This window comes from Meleagris gallopavo, chromosome 1 (genome assembly GCF_905368555.1).
Source record: "Meleagris gallopavo chromosome 1, MGAL_WU_HG_1.1, whole genome shotgun sequence".
Lineage (NCBI taxonomy): Eukaryota > Metazoa > Chordata > Aves > Galliformes > Phasianidae > Meleagris > Meleagris gallopavo.
This window is the reverse complement of record NC_139404.1, coordinates 13,800,269-13,822,569: the sequence shown is the minus strand read 5'-3', so window position 1 is coordinate 13,822,569 and position 22,301 is coordinate 13,800,269. Positions and strand designations below refer to the sequence as shown.

Sequence of the window (22,301 nt, the reverse complement as noted above, 5' to 3'; positions counted from 1 at the left end):
AGCCACACAAAGAAGGTAATGCAATATTCATAGCTGGCTCTGATCCTTGCTGCCTGTGGGCTTTGAGATCAGAAAAAAAACCTTTAGTGATATCAAACAAGGATAGGGCCAAATTCATCTGAGTACAGATACAGGAGCACTTTTTTATGGTCGCTGAGTTCACACAATGCTTATTTTAACTGATAACAAACGCAAGTGAAAAAAATGAGCCACCGATGAGTGGTATGAAGCAACACTGCAGCTGAGTAATGACCTGACTGAGTCTATCACCACATCAATAGGCAGAAGGCAGCAGAAAGCAGTGCAGTACTCCAGACGCAGATACTTCTTCCCTGTGGATCTGAGCACAAACATCATGAAATTGCCTGAGAACACAAAAGCTTTCTTAATGAAATGGAAGAGCCCATGCCATAAACATACCTGTCCAACAAATGCTTTGACAAAGAACTGTGAAGCTGTAAAGATAGGTGAGGGAATATACAGAGAGAGGAAAAATTTCTGCAGCTCAGACTGCCATGAGTGACACAAAACCTAGCTCCTACAAGCTATGTGAGTGATAACAGGCAACAAAGTCAGAATGTGTCCCCTTGCTGTGCATCACTCCCCTGACCGCCGCTGGAGCTGAGGGAATATTGCCATCTAGTGCCACACAGAAATCCAGCTGTCTGCAGGGAAAGCCATTGAGTTCCTGTAGGCAGGGTTACAAAGCATATTAAAGATGTGCCAGGGATGTCAACTTGGTCAGTGTTTTTGACAAACTTGTCATTCAAAATGGTACATTCTCTCATTTAAAAAAAAAGAAAAGAAAAAAAAAAGTTGCGGGAATTGAGTCACAATGCTTTGGAGGAGAGACCATGTTCACTTTAGTTCAAAGGTTGTGAAAAAAAGTGCAAGTGTACTTGACTAACACTATAGCAACTAGGAGTCAGATTGACGAGAAGTCATTCAGGATCAGATTTAGCTCACCTGCCTTGAGCTGAATGAAACACAGACGTGCTATATAGTCACACCAGGCTTCTTCGGGAAACAAAGAAGCATTACCAGGACACAATCGATGCGAACATATTTAACCCTGTTCTTCAGGATGTGATGTGCTGTATTTTTCCATTGACTGCAGTGAAAACAAGCACTGTCCCATCCCAATATTGCATTCCCTGATAGGCAGACACACTGAACTATAACATATTTTACAAGCACCTCTGTGGGCAGCAGTAAAAGAAACTTCTGTCCATTGTCAAGCCAGAAAGAGCCCTTAGGGCTGAGAGAGCGTTTCAGCTCCCCTCCGCCAAGCCCCTGCTGAGCCAGCGATGAGGGGTTTTTTAATCAGTGCATACGTCTGAGATACTTTTAATGAGGCCGTCAACTCACTTATCTATGCTACCAAATACATGCCAGATTATAACAACTTCCAGTCATTGCCCATCTGGAGCAGATTCAAACCAGTGGTTGATGTGCAAAAGCAATTTGAAATTCAGAATCAATTAAGCAATCAAATCTTCCAGCTGCAAACAATGTCCAGACTTTCAAGCCAGTAACATAATGTTTATATACGTTGACTTAAAACTACTTAGATGTCCCATCAGTACCTCCGAGTTAATTGGTATGTTATTGCTTGTAGCTGTGACACTGCCCACTAAGCATGTGAAGAAAAGGATTAGATCACAGAGGAAATCAGAGTCAATAGTGTGAAAGAGTAATATTTTTCAACCTGAGAAAATGTAGCATATTTGAGATAGCTACAACTCCATCTTCTTTCAAATAGCATGAACCCCAATTAAGCAAGAGGCTGCAAATTTAATTTGCTTATATTTCATAAATTATTTCACATAAGTATAAATCCTTATATTTTTCCTCTCCAGTGCTGATTGGAAAAAAAAATTGTCATAGATTATCCCAAATGAGGAATTATTTAAGTACTAAAGAGCTTCACAATAATAGTAGTGAATAAATTTCCTGTGTGAAGTCAAGTTGCTGGGGTTTTAGGTGAATTTTCTTTGCTTCACAGGGAGAGTCACTTAGCAAAGTCCTTACATGTGGTATTAGAGAAGAAGCAAAGAACAGCACTGCCCTGAGTGTCCATAAATATACATTAAAATTCCATCTAAAGAAGAACTTGAAAAGCAAGAATGGCAGATGTTTATAAATATGTTTTGAAGCACCTATAAATGCGATGCTCTAAAACCCACACTTTTATCATCTCACTCCTCCATGACTAAGATTAGCTAAAATATCTAAGCTGACAACTTCTAGAAATAAATAAGAAGCTGGCTACAAATTCCTACTTCCCCCATACCTCTTGGTCCACGGGGACACGGAGTGACCTTTCAGATGCAACACAAAACCAGCCAATTTCCTTAGGCTTTTGCCTGAGACAAAGGCTAGCTCAGGCAGTCTGGGTGTTGTAGTAGGCAGAAAAAGATTACTAACATTAGCCCAATATCTTAAGTGCTATACTTAAGTGGCTGTGCAGCAGAGCTGGATCCAGCACAGAAAGCTCTCACTGACTTCACTGGGATCTGGATCTTTTAGGTTTGAGGGAGCTGGGGATGTGGCAAGAAGGTTGGACAGCTTCCTCACTGGTATGAGCTGTTGTGGCTCTGCTGACATTTGCACCAGCTGAGCCTCTACCCCAGGCTACACACAGCTTTATGAAAGCTATGACATAAAATAAATTCACAAATTATTTTCCCATCCTAAGAGGAAGCAGTGAGATGAAATACCAAATTTTTTTTAGAATGAAGAAACTGACCCCAAAATATTCCCACACCAGGTGGTCCAGTTGGTTCGAAGTGGTAAAGAGCAATAATGTCCATACATGTATCTTTTGTCTTAGCTGACACTAATGGCAGATTTCTAATCATCTCTAGCTGAGACCCGGGAAACTGTGAATCGATTCTGGATAAGAACTGAGGATGACGTGTCCAGGAAGAAGTGGCCAGGACATGAAGGGTCCGGGCAAGAAAGTGCCTGTGGAACCACAGCCTAAAACACTTCCTTCATTTGTGTCCAGAGGATGTGCATTAATGCTGGTCTAGGTCGCGGGATATACTGTAAATGGGGTTTACAGACCTTGAAATCTCTAACATTGTTGCTCTTTTGTGAATACAGGAATTCAGCCTTGCTTCTGTTTTGGAAAAAGGAAAAAAAGAATTGTGCTAAGCGTATTATTACTTGTTTTCTGCTAAAATGAATTAAATGCCCTGTGAAGTTTCAGAGGGGCACTCACCATGTCCCAGCTAAACAGCTTGTTTGTAGTAAATTACTTTCTATTCTTAAGCAAAAAATAATTTAATCGAGTGTCAGAAACAAACTACGTCTTGACAGATTAGCAGGGCTGCTGCTGTTAATACAAATTTGTTGCCAGATTTGTTTACAAAACTTCTCCTTCAGGGATGGGTGAACTTTCTAGAATTTGCCAATCTTCTGAATAAATATTGTGGAGGATTTGTAAAATGAGAATTAATTAAACTTTTCTTCTGAGTGTAAACCATATATCTTTTTCCATGTACAAATTGCTTATAAGCAGAGGGAAGCCTTTTTGGAGTGCAAAGAAATATGAGGGCTCTCTTTTCCTTGGAAAAAAAAAAAAAAAAAAAAAAAAAAAAAAGGTCTGACTAACTAAGGATCTGCAATTTATTCATTAGATTTGATACGTCTCTCTTTAATTTTCTTCATAGCTTTGGATTGAACTCAATACATTTGATTTCAGCTTTCAGAACCTCAAAGGTTTGTGTATTTTTAATGAATCTTTTTGTCTGCTTCAGTAAAATATTCATTTCTGGAAGTGTGGCTTTTTGATGCTGACTCCTATATGTGACTTGCGTTGCCCTAATGAATGTGTTGCCCCAGTGAATGTGTGGGTTTTTTTGGGTTGTGGATTTGGATTTTGTGAGTTTTTTTTGGTCAATGAGGTACTCGTTCCTGACGAAGTCTTGCACTGCTATCATTGGAAAGATACTGATTCTTCCACTGCTATCATTGGAAAGATACTGAGAAAGCCAGTAGCAGTAACAATCTGAGGGACACCAACATCACTGCGAGGATGAACTAAGCACATGGACTGTTAGTAGAACGTACAGATAAGTTCTAAGAAAGTTTATGGATACACCAGCTTTAAAAACGAGACATGAAGCACTCAGGCCAACAGTCTTTGTTTGATTCTTTAGGTGTTAATTCAGGAGGATTGGTTCTCCCAGTTACCTTTCCATAAAACAATTCCAGCTTTTGAAACTATCAAGACTGTCTCTTGTTAGAGATTTCATCAGTCAGAGCTGTCACATGCTGCTGTTGTCCTAACTTAATTAAATGCCACTGGGTCCATTCTCCCAAGGCTTTGCTGGGTGCAGCTGAGCAGTATCTCCCATAGCTGCATGTTGGAGGGATGGTTACACATCTCCATTTTAAAAACAGCCTCAAGCTTTTGCTTGAAGAGGCTAACACTGCCACTGACAACTAGGAAATCCTGGCAGAGAGTCCACATGAATATCTCTTTCTATATTTGCACAATGTCAGACATACTATCAGCACTGAATAAATAACAATCATAGAAACCTGGAGTCAGCCAGAAAAGAGCTGTGAAGGAGACATTCATATTTTAAAACCTGAAGCTGCAAAATTATCACACCATGACTCTGGGAAAACTGTTCTTTTTCCTTTTTCTGCACTGTTTTCTTTTCCTAAATAGGATGAAATGCTGCTGTTGCTGAAGGTACCAAAAAACACAAAGCCTTTATTTGGTCCTGTATTGCACAATGTAAGACAATATCTAAACCTGGAGTACCTTGACTGCTTAATATGTAAAATCCCTTCAAGGAGCAAAATGAAGAACGTTTCTGATTTTAAAACCAAAGAATACATTTCTATCTGGAAAAAAAAAAAAAAAAAAAAAAAAAAAAAAAAAAAGAATATATGGTAGAAATTGAATACAAATATGGGAAAAAGAATGCAATTTAAAAGCAATTTTACCAGACAGTCTTGTTCTTGATAATGTCTGGACATTGTCAATTTTTTTCTAAATATGGTTAAATCTTCATATTATGCAAGCCATAAATCTTAAAAACAATGAGCAAAATTCATGGGGAATTTTGTCTCTAGCTCCACAGAAATAATAACAAAGGGCAACTCCCCTCATTAAAACAAGTTGTATTTGGTAACTCTCATTTAATTCAGGCTCTTGAGAAACATTCAGGGTGGCTCTTTCTTCACAAAAGAATCAATTATGTCTCCTCAGCTGTTGATGTGTAGGTCTCCTACAGAATACAGAGGGTATTTCAAAACTGTACTTTTATGGTTGCGGATGAGAAGAAACAGACTGTTAATGTACTTTAAAATCTGCTTTTATAACTGCGAAGGATTCACATGCAACTTTTTTTTTTTTTTCACTTATTGGTCATCTTTAATGAAAATACAGAAAGATCCAAGGTGTGCCTCAGTCTAATTGCAATTAAGTTAGTCCAGGAGCATTTTTCAAAAGATATAATGGCAAGGATAATAAAGGAGAAGAACAAACTGAAAACACAGAATGCCAAAAATCACCATCTGCTGAGATGATGGAGTATCGTGCTTAAAGCTGTTAAGGTGTTACTAGAGCTGTTGTACGTTACAACATTAAACAGTTAATTGCAGTTCATGGGTTTTAAGTAAAAGGACTGGGGCCTGCTTTTTACCATAGCAACCACAGAAAAAGAAATTTCTTAAAGCATGTATTCAACTCACATCAGCAAAAAAAAAGCTAAGAAAATAAATATACTTGGGATTCAGCATTTAAATTGCAATTATTTGGAGAAATTCTTCCCAAATTTACATTCAGAGTATCTTGGCTAGAGTAAGACATTTGTTCAAAAACTGCCAGTAGTCTTTCCTGAGGGACAAGAAGACGAATTAGATTCTGTATCTTATCTCACTACCAACTGCTAAGATGACTCCTGCTGCTTAGGTAAACAGAGTAGGGAAGTGAGCGGAGAGAAAAGAAAACTTCTGTCTCGTTGATGTGTGGCCAATTGTGCTGCAAGCGGAGTATGTGTATAAATGAATCAGTAGAGATCGCATGTATACCACTGTTCACCTTTTGCCCCTCCAACCATTTCTTTTGTTTGCTGAGGTCAGCTTATTAGTGCTCTTTTAGTAAGAGACATAAGTTACAAGGACAACATTTCTGATTGTTTAATCCCAGGTCAGGTCAAGTTTGAGAGGAAGATAAAGGACAGAGAAAAGGAAAGTAAAACGACAGTGGCATCATCACTGTTCCTAAAATAATAACACGTGATGTTTTGGTACTGATAAAACTTCTTAACCATGTGCTCTTTGGAAATAAAATGCTGGCAAGTTAAAATATCTTTCAAGAATTGGTTCCATTTTAGTGGAATAATGAACATAAATTCTTCTGGGGGGTTGGAGATTCATGATCCTTGAGGTCCCTTCCAACCCTGGCCATTCTGTGATTCTACGATTCTGTGAAGCCTTCCCAAAGGCTGGGTGGATGTAGGAGCAGCAGATTCAAGCGGCAGCCCTGCAAATCACCTGGAGCAGCAGGTGATGTAAGCAGGTAAAGAACAAGAAGGATTGAGGTCACTGTACCCAGAGAATACACTGAGGACAGGAAACAATACAAAAGACTGCATTTCACCAGCCCTGAACTGACTGAAGATTTGAATAAGGAAATGTTTTTAAAACATCTGTTGTAGCTGCTGAAAACAGTTATGTCTGCAGTATCTGGCCAGCTCTCATAATCCTCTGCTGTTGTTTTAAAAGTGTGCATGGGAAATTTTGCAAAACCTAGGACCAATAATCCCATGGCTAACACATGTTGGACGTTCTTAGACTCTGAGATAAAAATGTGACGTGAGAACTGAACAGAACAGTGGGCTACACTAGGATTCAGACTGACAAGGGCAGTCTGAGGGGGCTTTGTCAACTGATGTAAAAATTTCTGTAGGCAAAAATATTAAATGCTGAAGAAATGTAGGATTTCACCCATATATGAGCCTCTTCAAAACCTAGAGACACCCTTCTCCTTTTCCCTCTACAAATGCAGGAGACACGTTCATGGCACAGAGAATCTGTTAAGCCCTTCTAACAAGACCACTTCTAACCCTCCAACACAGACTCGGTTATCCATTTCTAGCAATTCATATCGTATTCCTATTAAATGTTGTGTATATCAAGGGACTGTTTTTGGGTCTGCTCACCACCATAATTCATTTCTTACATACAGCCACTGATTTGTATAAACGTATACAAAACTTCCTATCTGTATTCCTTTATAACAGCGTGACAGAAGTTTTGCTTCACTGGTTATGAATAGCTTTGGAAATATTAACAGTGCCCAACTCCACTGTCACCAGAACAAAGAATTCAGTGAAATTCCACTGCTTATGCTATTAATAGATTTGTGAGAGTTGTTGTATCAATTGTACTAGTTTTGATGAGGTATGAGAGTGTAGAAAAAAAAGTCTGTATTGTTCTTTTAACCAGAAGAGCAGACACCTCTTGCCACAGACAACCAGTAGCCCAAATATGTTTAGACAGATAAAATTTTATGAGATTTTTCAGCCCAGTAACATAAAGCCTTCTGATTTTGGTAGTCTTTCCCATATCACAGACTACAATTGCAATTGTGTTTTGAAGTCGTTAGTTGCTGCAATGCCACGAGAAAAAAGTGTTCATAATGCAGCAAGAAAAACTGCCATTGCATTATCAGACTGTGATGGGGTGTGATGGGGTCCTTGAAGGTAAATACAAATACAAGTGAAAACAGAAGAGTTCAGATTTCAGATACTCAGAATAAGACTTTAATTCCACATAAGGAGAAAGATAAGTTTGTGTTTAGGAACTGTTTTGAATTTGAACATTTCTAATTGATCTTATACAATAGTAATTCAGCAGAATTAAACAAAGAGGATTAATTTTAATTTTAATTGCAAACTTAATTACATCTGTGAGACTGTAACTTGAGTCCATTCAAGTCTGACATCTGCATTCATATTGTCTCTGAAAAATGCCTGCTGAAGAATTTGATGACAGAAGTGCAGGATCACCTGCAAGATGTTTTGAAGGATGATGTTATCAAAACTTCTGTGAAACAGCCTCTCATTGCATGCAAGCCATTGCCTGAATATTAAACATGTTTTTTACTTCAGTTGCCTTTAGTTACCAGGCATATCACTTGCTGTACCCAAATTCCTGCTATAGCCTTTGAGATCCTCTGGGCTGCACACAGAATTTCCAGTGTTTCTGTGAAGATGTTATCTTTAACTCTTCCAGGTTGAGATGGGAATCTCCTAAGGACAAAGTACTGCTGGACTCTCAATGCAAGGAACTTACAAGAGACTTCTCTTTACAACAAATCAGCCACAGCGGACTTCTGGCACTCCACTTCCAGCCTCAGCCAGAAATACAAGAAGAACAGGATCGCTTTCTTCTTTGATTTCAATGTCTGTTTCCTGTACAAGCTGGAAATAGGACATACCATAACAACTGTCAAAACGTTTCAGCACCTTGAGTAAGGTTTGATTTGAGATGGCTCCTGGAAGCAGCAAGGGCTTGGAGAAGTCAATATAAGGGGCCTCCAGCAGAGCCTGGGCTGAGGAATCCTGCTGGCTACCCAGGGAGAGGCAGAGTAGAGCTGCTGAAAGAGGAGGAGAGGAAGAACGAGTTTCTCCACAGGTGAAGAGGGCAACTCCAGACAAATTTCTGAGGAGAGAGGCAGCTTGCTGGCACGAGGTAGAGATACTCCTCAGGTCTGGGAGAGACATACAGGAGAGACCTGTCCTCTGCTGAGGGAGCCACGAGGAAAGGCTTCAACCTGCAAAGCAGGGGATAAAAAACAAGGCAGGGAATATTAAAAGACATGTCAGTGTTTGTCAGGATAGCTGGGCCCAAGTGGGAAGGCAGCTAGAGACCCGAAGATAGCATTTCATAAGAGTGACTGATGGGAGAGGAAAACCTAATCTGTAGTGTTTAGGGTAAAAGTGACAGAGAAGAGGGAACAGGCGTAGGTCTGGGAGAAAGAAGGATACAATAAGGATAAATATGACATCTACACTGAGAAGGAGTGGAAGAAAATCAATTATGGTCCATTGAGTGAGGCACAGTAAAGTTCCTGTTGTGCCATGTGCTGCCAACACAGCGCTGGGATAGCGAACACAAGTGTGCAAGTGAATGGAGAGTGATCATATGCATTATTCAACAGGAAAGCTTTGTTTTTAATATATTTCTGTGCCTACCTCATGAGAAAAGTGTGAAAATCTTTGGGGACCTGTGTTTTGTGGTTTTTGTTATTTACAAAAGTATTTTGAGAGAGCAAGGCTTAGGAAAGGAGCAAGCTGCTTGAACGCAGACTTAATGTTGAGACAAGGTAATGGTCTCCACCCCCGAGTATTTTCATCTTGCAAAATCTCAACAACTTTGTCAAGCCTTTCAAAAACACAGAGAACTCATACGAATTTCATCTTTTCTGTCCTGACTGGATGGTTAAGAGGTTACTTTGCATAAGGCCCTCAAAAATATTAGAGTTGATGTTATTTACCAAGAAACTATTTAAAAAAAAACTCAAACAGATAAATATTTAATAAGTAAAATACAAGGGATTTTTGCTGCACTAATGATAGATATACTTAATAATTTCAAGAAGCACTATGACTCATGCACTGCCACTGTTTTGAAACAATTCCACTGCAGCCTTTTCTGAGTACCTGTCAATATAGAGAAATACAATTTTAGTCTGTCAAGTCTCTAGCCACACTGCCCAAGTAACAGAATCTGAAGGCAGGGACTAGGAGAATGAAGAATCACTCACTATAGAGAAGGACAGGTTCAAGACTATCTGAGGAATCTAAAGGTGCACAAGCCATGGGACCTGATGAGATGCAAAAGGAAAAACAGCTCCCATTTTTAAAATGGGCCTGAGAGATGGGCTCTTAGGAACTTCATGAAGTTCAACAATGTCAAGTGCAAGGTCCTGAACATGGGTTGGGGTGATCCCTAGCAAAAGTAAAGGCTGGGTGGAGAATGGATTGGGAGTAGCCCTGAGGAGAACATGGGCGTGCTGGTTGATAAGAAGCTCAACACGAGCTGACACCCATATGCCCAGAAAGCCAACCACATCCTGGGCTGCACCAAAAAGAAGAGTGCCCAGCAGGTCAAGGGAGGCTACTGTCCCTCCACTCCACACTTATGGGACCCCACCTGGAGTACTGTGTTCAGCTCTGGGTCCCCCAACCTAAGGACAACGAGCTGTTGGAGCAATTCCAGAGGAGGGCCGTGAGAATGATCAGAGGACTGGTGCACCTCTCCTATGAAGACATGCTGAGAGAGTTTATGCAGCCTGGAAAAGGCTCTGAGGAGATCATATACCAGCCTTCCATTATCTAAAAAGGGTCTACGGAAAAACAGGAGAGGGACATTTTACAAGGGCAGGTAGTGATAGGACAAGACATAAGGGTAAGGGCTTTAAACTGAGAGGGTAGACTTAGAATAGACAAGAGAAAGAACTTACTCACTACGGGCATGGTGAGGCACTGGAACAGGTTGCTCAGAGCTGTGGATGCTCCATCCCTGGAGATGTTCCAAGTCAGGCTGGATGGGGCTTTGGGCAACCTGATCTGGTGTATGCTATGGGGGTTGGAACTAGATGATCCCTAAGATCCCTTCAAATCCATTCAAATCAAACCACCCCATGGTTTTTTGAACTGTCATTCATATATCTCATCTTCCCAAATAGCCACATTGTTAAAAATCTAGCTCTCAGTATTCTGCAACCAATGTGCTTCCCTGACCTGCTTTAACCCTACATTTCTCACTACAAATCCATTTAATGAAATGTTAGAACATGGACCTAGCATGCTTTAAGAAGTGACTTTGAGATCACTGTTTGATATGGGTTGTACCATATTGCTGAGATATTCAGGTGTCTGGTGGAAGCCAGGACATGGGGAACATTCTTGAGGGAGTTAAAATACTGGTAAGGAAGATGGGTCTGAACTGAACTGCCAGAGACTCCTGGTTGAAACCTGAAACCCTAACAGAAAAATACGAAACACACTGCTTTGCTTCTTACAACAAATTGGTAAGTTCCTATGTCCAGGAAAGATGCATTCTTGCAGTACACAACAAGTCCCATGTAGAGATGCAATGGCTGTTTTGCTAGCTTTGATATTAGAGACAATCCAGCCATGGTAATATGGTAGGTAAGATAAATTGTCCTCTTGAAGAGTGGGATAAATTAGCTGCAGTACAGTGCCGTATTAATGCACTTAGACTACAACCAATATGTGAGCAAAATTGTTCAGAGCAGGCTTTTAGACACTGGAACAGAAGGATGTGCAATTTATTTTTCACACTGCTTGCGTAACTCTCTTGGGTTAGAAATGTGCAGTAACTGTTGATTTCCACCTCTACTTCACAGCCATTTTTTGGTCATATTTTTCTTTAAATTCTCCAGAGTTCACTGTAAAAAGGCAATGTACTATGCATTTTCTGTGCATAGTTCTGTGTAATATACCTTTCTTTATATTTCCCCTTTCATCTGATCATTGCTGCTACAGTGCTCCAAGCATTGTTTTTCATTTGGGGTACAGCAATTTGCAACATTTGTTTGAGAAATACCTTTCGTTGGGATACGAGTGGTGGTATGTAAGATAAATTATACTCTCACTTAGAAATTCTTTCTCAGTTCTCCGTATTTTTTTTTTTTTTTTGACTGTTTCTTTTTCTGAAGGTGCTGGCTTCTTTGGCTAAGATGGAACCAAAAGCTTAATTTAGAATTTTTTTTCTTGTGTTATTTCAGGGGATATTAAAATAGATTTCTCTGCTATAAGTGTCTGTTTAATCCAGTTTTCTAGCTAAAGGCTTTTATGATGGCAGTCACATACTGTTTGAGACACCTTCTGAGACCATGAAGTGATCCCAAACCATACACAGAGTGAACTTCTGGCAACAGTGTGGCTGTAGGGTGTGGGTCAAAGTGGCTTTCGCATTTGTTTTGCTAGCTGCTGAGATGTTTTAATGACAATCCTACATGCATCTGTTTGCAGAAAACTCAATATAGGATTTTTTAGATATCCGTTTTGCTTAATTTAGCTACTGTAATTATCACACAGACTAGGATGCTGCACTGCAGAAAAGTTTCAGAATCAGTTTCAGGACAGAAAGACAGGGTTATTTGTGGGTTTTGCACTTTCTCAGTCCAAACTTCTCTGGTATCATTTCCCCTGTGATGGAGATTTTGTAATGGGAAATTTCATTTATCTAAATGGAAAGTGAGCCTAACTATAATTTGATAATCTACAATTAGCAAAAGTGCAAAAATAAACTTTAAAAATTATTTGTACACGTCAACAAATGAATTAGTTTAACATTTCTTGAGATCCTGGAAGAGAACTGAAGTTTCTGTACTTCTGTGACTGACAGCCAGTTGGTTTGATGGGGCTTTTCTTATGCAAACTCTGTCACTGACAGTCTTTAAGAAATTCTTGAGATTCATTTGCTGTTCCATTCCCACCGTAGTGGATACCTGGGTTCATAAAACTGTCTGCTATGTAATAATTTCTGCTATGTAAGATAAAACCACTATTGTGGAAAATCCATTGTAAAATAGGATTCTGAGAAGTACTAATGAATCTCTTGCCAAGCTGCTTAAATCATAATGATTTTGTCACAAGAACATCATATGTTTATAATCTTGTTATGATAGCGAAGCCTTATCCAGCTGTTTTTTGTAATACTTTTGTAGCCAGTTTAAAGCCATCTGCTGCACTTATTGTCAGGTATACAAGATTTAAAGCAGAGGTTCACAAATTGTTGTTGTTGTTGTGACTGCACATGCAGCTTCAGCAACCTCATGGTATTTTCTCAGTATATGGTAACAGAGCTGAAATGCAATCGTGTCATTATTTATTTGTACACAGTGATTACATGTGATGTTTCTGACAGCCACATGTGAGAACTGCTGTTCTGTTTTGCTTTCTCTTACCATTTAAATACCAAACACTGGAGAAATGTTGAATTGATCTCCATATAAACCAAAGATTGGGTCACAACTTTCTTCTCGATGCCATAACTTTTCCTCTTATTTTACGAAGTCCAAGTTTTCAATTCTATTAAGTATATATAGAAACGTATGACTTTTATCTCCTGCTTGCTTAGTAGAAAGCTTGCATTTGGAGTTTTGTCATATTATGGATCAGTGATATATGGATTAAAAAGATTTGTGTTAAAGTTTCATCTGTATTTTGATGCTTGTTACTTAAAGGTTTTGATTTGCTAAGCATACAGTTTTCTTTGTAACTCTGTGTAATGATTAGATTGCTGCAATATTTAGAGGCAGCTACCAAGATCAAGGCTGCATTACATTAAACTCTGAAAAACACATAAGAGAAGCCCCTTCTTTGCAGCTGAAACAAACATAAAATTCCACAGGGACTGGGGAGGGACAGAAACACCTTTCCTGACTGACTGAAATACTTTTTTTTGGCAGAATGATTTGTTCAAGGTCACAAAAGAATTTAACTTTTGTACTGGTGTGCAGGTGGAAAAGAAACATGGAGGATGTTTCATCTGCACTTTCATGTATGTTTTCTTTACTCGTTTCCTACGGAAATAAGTCTTCAGTGGCAAAATGTTTGTGCCTTTCCCTCTTCTTCTCCATCCGTAACTTTTGGATTCACTATCGATACTAAATTGGAAGAGGAATAAAAGTCTTAAATACAATTGTCTTCCTACAAATGCTTTGAAAGCAGATGCCAGGATGAGGAAAGAAGGAAGTGTTTGAGCATACTTTCCAGTGTAAAGCTGCAGCCCATATTCAAATTCACCACATGAAAAGCTTCTCTAATGTCAGGTCGCCCATCTTCCTACTTCACTGCACTACCATTCATGCTGCACACACTGTCTTTCAGTCCCACAGGGAAGTAGCACTCCTGGGGAGCAACCCTAGCATAGACCAGAAGCTGCTTTTCTGCAGTTTCAGGGCTGGCACCCTACAAGCCAATGTAGACAGATCCATCTGCAGTTTACCTGGGGATGGGGGTCATTCCTTGGTGCAGAACATAAGGGAAGCATAGACTTAATCAAAGCAGAACTTGCACTTTCCAAACAAAAGATAGTGATCATTGGAAGGTCAGACATAACTGTTCTGATGATTGAGGAATTATTTCTTTAACGACAATGTTGTTCTTGAATACATATGGTAGGGAGGAGGAAGAATTCCTTGGGGAGGGCTTTGGAAATGTTTCCCTCAAACTGTAAATCATTGGATTGTTTCTTTTTAAGAAAAATTGGTGCATCTTGCATCTTTGATTTTATGCTAATTTTCTTTCATATGGTCTGTTTCTGTTAGAGCCTAGACTGTAGATCTGCGGTATGTCATGATGAGCAGCATGTAGATTAGTGCCATGTGTTAAAGTTGGAAAGTTTCTTCACTTCTTTTGCTTGGTTTGTGGCAGCTTGTATTAAATAGCTTCCCCCTGTACCCTCCCCTTTTTCTCAGCTGTGTGGTTAGGAGCTGCTTTATTGCTTGCGTATCCTGTGGCAGTGTTTAATATTAGTTAGATGTTTGGCCTTATGTACCTCCCTGAGATCTCTGTTGATTTTCATTGGTGGGAATTTCCTGGGTGCTCACATCTTTCTTTTGAATCTTCTCTCCAGATATGTATATTTTGTGTCCATACAAACATTACCGCGTAAGGCTGTGCCGTGTAATTTCTTTAATTACAAATCTATCTGGCTGTTGTCGAAGTCTTTTGTCCAAACACCTTGCTGTCAGCTCAAGCACAAATACCAAACATGGCTGACCATTAACTTCATGTCATTTATCACTACTCTCAAGGAATTCCATCTTGCTATTCCTAACTGAAGTTGTATTTATTATAAACACGGATTGAGGGCTTTTTTTTGTTTTTTTGTTTTTTTTTTTAAATTGTAATATGCTACTGAAATCAGGACTGTTAGGTACTTTCAAACAGGTGCTTATTTTCATTGCCAGGAACAAAAACAGCTGGGTGCTTTGCAAGTATTAAGAAAGAAATCAGGAAATATTCGAGCATTATAACGATTGTTTAATGAAAATTGAAAAATAGGAATATTTTAATTCAGAGTTGTCAAGTCCAGTCTCTTGTTTTCCCATCTAACTATTCTATTGCTCATTCATTAATGGAAATCTTCCAATTTTCAACCTCAGCATAAGCAGTTTATGCCTATTTGTTCTTTTTATTTTTCTTCACTGCTGCTGATTATGTGTTCTTATAATTAAAAATATAAATCTAACCATTTCCAGATGAATTTTGCTAGACTAAATCAGGTTATTTTCATATGACAGACTTTTAATTCCTCTGATCATTCCAATAATGCTTCCATACTTTTTTTGTTAGAAGGGTAATTTAAACTGTTGACTAGAATCGTACCTAATATTCCAGGATAGATCTCACCATGGCTTCCTATCACAGCACAACCACTCTTCCTGTTGCTGAAAGTTCTAAGTGTAATGTATCTAAGGTCGCACACCTCATGCCTGCTCCATGCTGGTTGCTAACAAGCCTGCCACAATTGACTGGTTTTCTTTTGAGGCATACGTTGGCGAGCTCTCTGCTTCTTTGATTGTTTTAATTGTGTTCCTGTCATTTCTTGCAGCTAGCGTTACATGACTGGAGGCACTCTGGCCAGGCCATATGGTATGAAAGATTTTAGGCTTGCCTCCAGATATTAGTGATGGGGCTTGTGTATTCCAGCCACTTTTTGGAAGAGGTGGAGTGTGAATGCTGTCTGTATCTAATACTGTCTGTTAACAGCATATATGGGGCAAAGCTGTTTGTCCTTGGCCCAAAATGTTTATCCATTTTGGTGCTGCAAGAGCCCAGTCTCCATAAAATAGTAAGAAAAGTACTTAAATCTGTTTCAGGCTGCAGTACCACATATTCTTCTCCAGGCTGCTTTGCTGCTTTCAGCAGCTCCTGTTCTGCCCCTCTGGCCACTGCTGCAACCATTAAGCCAGCACTACGTGCTATTTTATGTTTTAGTCTAGAGTAATTGTATGCTCTGCTCCAGCACTGTCCCATAACCCAGAATGGGTTGGAATGGAAATGGTGACAAAGGGTCTTCACTTAGCTGGGGAGGAGAGGTAATGGGGAAGGGATGGCGGGAGGCCCTCAGCAGCCCTAGACACAGAGCTGGGCTCCCCACTGCCCACAGCCCTGACCAGCAGCAGGAGTGATGCTATGTGTGTCCTCAGCAGGGCTGCCTAAATGCGACCAAACCTTCAGCAGTGTTTGCGTGTGGCTTTGTAGGTGTGAGCAGTAGGTTAATGCTGTAATTCCTTTATGTGAATTAGATGTATCGCGTCAAATATTTTCCACGGGTGTGTGTTTTTAACAGATGCGCATTTTCTATTCTTACCTCAGTGAAGCAGTAAGCCAGCAATGACACAGGCCTAGAATAAGGTGCACGTGTGGGTCCCGCGGCTCGCAGGCAGCGAGACGAGACCTCGGCATTACCTGAGAGGGCCGGGACCGAGAGCTCTCCCGAGTGCCGCACCGCAGCCCCACACCCCAGCACCACGAAAACCATTTGCCAACACACGACTACGGCCCGGGCAGCGCTCGGACAACAAAATGGCTGTGGCCGCGCCAGAGGCGCTCCCCGGGCGCGCAGCCGGAGGCGGCCGGGGGAGGGCGGCCCGGTGCCCCGTGCTCCGCTCCGGGCCGCCGCGGGGCCGCGATCCCGAGAGGCGTCCCGGGGACTTACTGCGGGGCGCCGGGCCGGCGGCCGCCTCCCGGGGCGCTCCTCCGCCGCGGCCCCGCGCGACGGCTCCAGGCCGGGCCCGCGGGCGGGGGGTCGCGGGGCGGCGGGGCCGGGCGCGGGGCCGTCGGGGCGGGCGGGTGGCGGGCCGGGGACCGGCGGCGTCGCGGCGCGCGGCGCGCAGGCGCGGGGGGCGCGGGCATGCGCGTTGGGCGGCGGGGAGCCCGATCTGATAGGGAGCAGGGGCTGACACTACCCCCGTGTGGGCGGCGGAACGTCCCGAGGATGACGTGCGGCGTTCTCGAATCCCGTGTCTCGCTCGCTCGCTCGCCGCCGCCGCCGCCGAAGGAAACGGGAAAAGCAACAAGGAGGCAGGAGCAGGCGCGGCGCCATGGCGGCCCTGGAGCGGCCCGTGCCCAGTCCCGAGGCGTTCCTGGGCCAGCCCTGGGCCGCCTGGGTGCGGGAGGCCGCCCCCCCGCACGCGCACGGCGCCGCCCCCCCGCACAGTAAGGGCAGGGACCGGCCCGCGGCTCGGCGCGCCGCTCCCCTCCCCGCAGCGCACGCACGGCCGGGGCACGGCTGCCCCCCACCCCGCGCCCCCGGGTCGGGCCGGGCCGGGCCGCGCCGCGGGAGGTGCCGCCCCCCCCGGGCGCTCAGCTGACGCGCCGGGCCCCGGTGCCATGCGTGCGGGAGGCGCGGGCCGGGCCCCGCCGCGCGGGCTACGCCGCTGGGCCGGAGCCGCGGTGGGGGAAGGGGGCGAGGGGGAGGATGCGCAGCGCGGAGCGGAGCGGCCGCGGGGAGGGGAAGGAAGGGGAGGGAAGGGGGGGCCCCGCGAGCGCTGTGGCGGTGCCGGAGCCGCGCACCTCCTCACCTCTCCTCCGAACAATGCGTGCACACCTCGGGCCTCGGCTCCTGACCGTGCCTCTCCTCCTCTGCAGGTGCAGATCTGGAAGAGACTGGAAAGGAGGGTGCGAAAAGCAGGGAGGTGATGAGGCTCAATAAAGAAGGTGAGCGCGGGGCCGGCGCATCTCCCTACCTGTCGGTGGTGGTTGGCCGCGGCGGGCGGCCCCTCGGTGCCCGAGGCGGGCAGGTGGCTGTGGAGGTGTTGGTGTGGTGTGAGGTACGGGCGCACAGCTATGTGTGAGTGGCAGGTGTGTAAGGGGACAGGGTCATCCTAAGGCAGCGGAGGGGACGAGGTCCTCCTGAGGCAATGGATGGCCCAGTCGGGGCCATATTGGATTTTTGTTGGGGACTCTGTCCTTTCTCAGTGTAGTGCTTCGCTCGCTTCTACGTGAAGGTGAGCAGATTGAGCCGTGCGTCAGGGCAGATAACCTCTACGTTGTATTCTTATGTACGCTTATATTCTCAAAAGTATTCAGCTTGTTGTAGCAGTCCCTTAGGATCATTGCATTCTCTTCAGGCCAAGTTGCATTTTATTCTTTCGTTCTTGCTGCTGGATGCAACTTACAGTCAACTGAATAGCCAGCATCTGACATTGCCTTACAGTAGGCCAAGTCATGCGTATTGTGCAAAACCCAATACAATAGGTCACTTGGGTCAGAGGGTTTGCTGGTACCATAAGTATGGACGGGCAAATTCCAGGCTGATGATGCCTGCCCATAGGCCATGCTTGGCTTAGTCCTGTCAGCGGCTGGGCAGCACAGACAAATCACTCTGACGCATCTTGTTGATGATGTGCATTGTTGAAATTGTGCTGGAGGAACATCTAGTGCAACTGGTGGGATGGTTTGGGGCATGCTCTCATGTAGCGTTCTGTTCACTCTGTTTCGTTAAGGAAGCGCTACGTGCTTGCTGTCTTTCCATCATGATAAATATTTCTGGTGAAATTGGTTCCTAACAAGTGGTCTGACATAGAGTGACTTCTGTGTGACTTCCTGGTGCTGAGAGAAATCCCACCATCATCTGTAATGCCAGAATAGATATTCTGAAATGGTGCAAAGGTTCTTGTTACTGTATTGTTGCCTTTACATTATTTAAGTTTGAGCACCTCAGCAGCCTAAATGAATTTTATGTTCTATAAACAAACTCTTGAAAAAGAATGAATTAATTAGTGAAGTCAATTTGTGTGATAAAATCACATAGAATATGGATTAATTAAAAATAAATTAAGAACAATATAGAACCCCCACTTTGACAGACCTTGATAGAGATGCCAGGCTTGATTGTGTTCCTGTCTTGATTTTTACGTGCTGGAACTCCTCTATTTTATTTTACTGTCTCCAAAACAATCTAGAGACGGAACTGGGATTTTAATGTACTTCATCTATAGCTGAAAGGTTTGAGACTCATTCTGTATGGCTATCGGTGATGTTGTGCATGCTCTTATTCAAAAGTAACTGAACACAAGTTTTGGTAGAAGAGCTTGACCTCTATAGGGAACTTGGTTTGGTGAGATTAAATATTTTGTGCCTAGAAATCCTAGAGTACAAATTCTTGTTGTGATGTTATTTGAGATGTAAAGATCGAAGAGCATCTCTGCTCCTTAGTCATACCCATATGCAAATCATTTCCTAGAACGGTTTGGTGTACAAGGTGAGCTGTAGTCCTTTATTGGTTTTTGGGGAGTTCACAGGCTCCATTAAGGGAGATCTAGTTGAACTTGCTCTCCAGAAAAAATATTTCCAAACGTGCAGTGTCATCACTGATAGTGACAGGTGTGAACTACTTACTGCTTTTATAGGGCTTGCATTGCAGAACGGTTTAAAACAAACAAAAAAGCTGACAAAATACTGTTGCATTTAGAAAATAAAAAGCTGTAGGAATTGTTTTGTTTCCTTGTAGCAACTTGCTTTGGATCACTTAGAACTTCCACAAAATTCCGATAAATGAGTATGTGTTGAAACACTTCTCCCATGTTCACCTGAGCAGTCTGTTAACACAGGTGCTTCTACCACACCCACCCAAGTGTCTGAACACCAGTGCAGTCCCTGCTTGAGCCCCGCTGTCCTTAGCAATAAAGGTGTGGAAAAATGTGAAGAGTTAGATTGTTTCACAGAAAGCATTGCTGGCATACTTGTGGAATCACTCGTGCACTTCCTCGGGTCTTGCACACAATGTTCTGTGCAATGTTGACTGACATTTTTTGTTGGGTTTCTTAGTAGACACAGGCTGTGGTCATGGTAGGTCTTAATATCAAACTCAACTCATTTTTGCTTTGCAGTCTTACATGTTTGAGTAGGCAGTCTATGTCATTTACGGTGCCAGGAGATTGTGAGAGGTGTCGTGCAAAAATCAGACTTTGTGTGTAAGGTAACAGATGGACGGGACGTTAAGAATTAATAATACCAGTCCTGTTCAATAAAGGCAGTGTAAAATCTGGTCTCGCCACGCTTGCTTCTTTTAATGTTTATCTGAGTTTTGTCAACTTTCATTTACATGACCACATTTATGTGGCCTTTCCTTTATAAATTACTGAAACTGTAGGAAGGATGATGTGGAATGGGACGACAGTAATCACCTCCAGACCACGGCAAAGTGATGGGTGTTGTTATGGTAGAACCTGATGTCAAATACTTCCAACCCGTTTCATTCCTGCATTGCTGCCTCCTCTCTGGTTGTATACTACTGTGGATAGGGTGGTGGGCTGCTCTTCCTCCTTCTGCAGCCTGGCTGGGGACCCAGTGACAGTGTGGAAGCGGGCTACTGGATTTCCACCTGGTGATTTGTACTTCTGGCTCATCCCTGGGCAATGGGGTCACGGTCCGGCTCTGCCATTCGTGACACAAGCAGTGCACTGAGGCTACGTGCACCATGGCCATCTTTAGGAAAGAAATAATGACACAGAAAGATCACTCGTTGCTTTTCTTTATTCTGCAGTGGATATAGAAGCAACGCTGGGAGAGAAATTTCCTGAACATTTGTTGTTCAGTTTTGTAGATAGAATTGCTTTTTGCATGCTAATACTTTGGGTTTTCTTTCAGCGAATGCGGTTTGTCCAAGGTTGACTTCTACTGGCATGTAGATCTGTGGAGAGAGGATTACAAAGTTGCAAGCATTTACAGAAGATGCAAAATTTGATGCATAAATGTATGTGCCACAAAAAAAAAAAAAAAAAAAAAAGGCAACTTTATCTGCTTATCTAATCAGGAAGGTGAAACAGAATTGTGTAACTTATCTGACAAATCACTACCAGCCAACCAGCTTAGCTAGAAGAGGGGTTATTGGAATTGGAGCAGCATTTGGAATTTATGTTGAATTTTTAAAAAGTTGAATGGCGAATTTGAAGAATTGAAGATTTTCTTATAGATAGCATGAATAGCAAAGAGAGTCCGTATTTATTTGGCAATTTGTGCCCTGTAAACATTACCATAACTGCAAGCTTAAGACAGATACTGTGGTACTTTATTATTGGCAATATCCTGTACCTGATTTTAGATTAATTTTGAAGGTATATGTTCTACTTTGTACATTTAATCACATTCTTCTACTGTTTTCTTATTTTTTTTTTCCTTTATTAATATGTATGTATAATCAGTTTAGCAAATGTGCAAGGATTAAGTGCTGGGACTATTTCCAGGCAGACACTGCCTGTAAAAGAGCAAAAGATACCCTGTGCATCTTCCCTAACTACAGCAGAGTTAGATGTGACCTGTGGGATTTAGATCTATATCTGGGTACTTGGTGTCATAGCCAGCTTCAGATTCTCAGTTCATTGGGTTTGTATTATTGAGGTTTCAATCTGATGTGTGTGTTTTGTCTTAGATAATCTTTTCAGTAACCATTCTGACTCGTTGTTTAGCATTAAGGATGTTATATAAAAATGGCTCTATTCTGTTTTTCTGATTTCTGTGTTTAAAATTTGAGATTTTCAGTATGATGCTTGTATATCTCCAAACATGACAATTTTACTTGAAGCTTACATATGTAAAGTAGAACTTAAAATCTATTGGTTTTCCAATACTTTTTTTTTTTTTTTTAAACTTTCCATATGAATATCTGATGGAGAGTTACTTGGTAAATGCTCTGGCACCATCAGAACTAATCTAAGAGGATTCCAATTAATTTTTCTTTCAGGATTTTGTTCTTCAGTGAAGCATCTTGATGCATTTATTATTCTTCGTGGGGAAAAAAATAAGAAGTTAAGGAGGTTGGGAGATGGCAGGGAACACTTCAGTACAGAAGAAGGATGTAGCATATAGTATTGTTTTGTATGAGAAATGAGGAAGAAGACTAAAATTATTTATGAGGATATTGTGAAAGAAGGGAAGACAAAAACAGCTGGTTGATGTAAGCATAGAGTTCGGAGTTGATTTTATTATTATTTTTTTAATTATTTTAATTTTAGTTTGTTTACTAGTGGCTTGTGAATGGTGCCGTCTCCTTTGGAAACATTTCAAACAAAAACTGTAGAATAAAACTTGTTTTTATTCCCTCATCTTTTCCCTTTTTTTTGTGGTGGTGAGGAATGTTGGTGAGGGCTGAGAGGGAAGGAAATGGTAACGGTGTGCCCCAGAAGGGCGAGGTGAAAAGATGATTGGATTTAGATCACCTTACCATAGCTGGTGATCTGGGTTTTTTGTTTTTTTGTTTTTTTACAATGGGTAAAAGAGAGG

General features: G+C 42.0%; 1 protein-coding gene and 1 long non-coding RNA gene across 3 annotated transcripts in view; one reads left to right on the top strand and one right to left on the bottom strand.

Moving 5' to 3' along the window:
- Nucleotides 1-7,767: 7,767 nt before the first annotated feature.
- LOC109370887 (uncharacterized) lies at nt 7,768-17,114 on the bottom strand. Its single transcript, XR_014881363.1, has 2 exons — nt 16,985-17,114; nt 7,768-8,803 (listed from the first exon to the last, which is right to left on the bottom strand). It is a non-coding gene; the product is annotated as an uncharacterized LOC109370887 (long non-coding RNA).
- Nucleotides 17,102-22,301, top strand: part of ATXN7L1 (ataxin 7 like 1) — a 117,703-nt gene continuing 112,503 nt past the window's right edge. For both annotated transcript variants that reach the window (XM_085217042.1, XM_085217036.1), the window contains exons 1-2: nt 17,102-17,234; nt 17,667-17,735. In XM_085217042.1, coding sequence (XP_085073168.1) covers nt 17,120-17,234; nt 17,667-17,735 — 184 coding nt within the window. In that variant the 5' untranslated portion in view covers nt 17,102-17,119. The remainder of the gene's footprint in view (nt 17,235-17,666; nt 17,736-22,301) is intronic.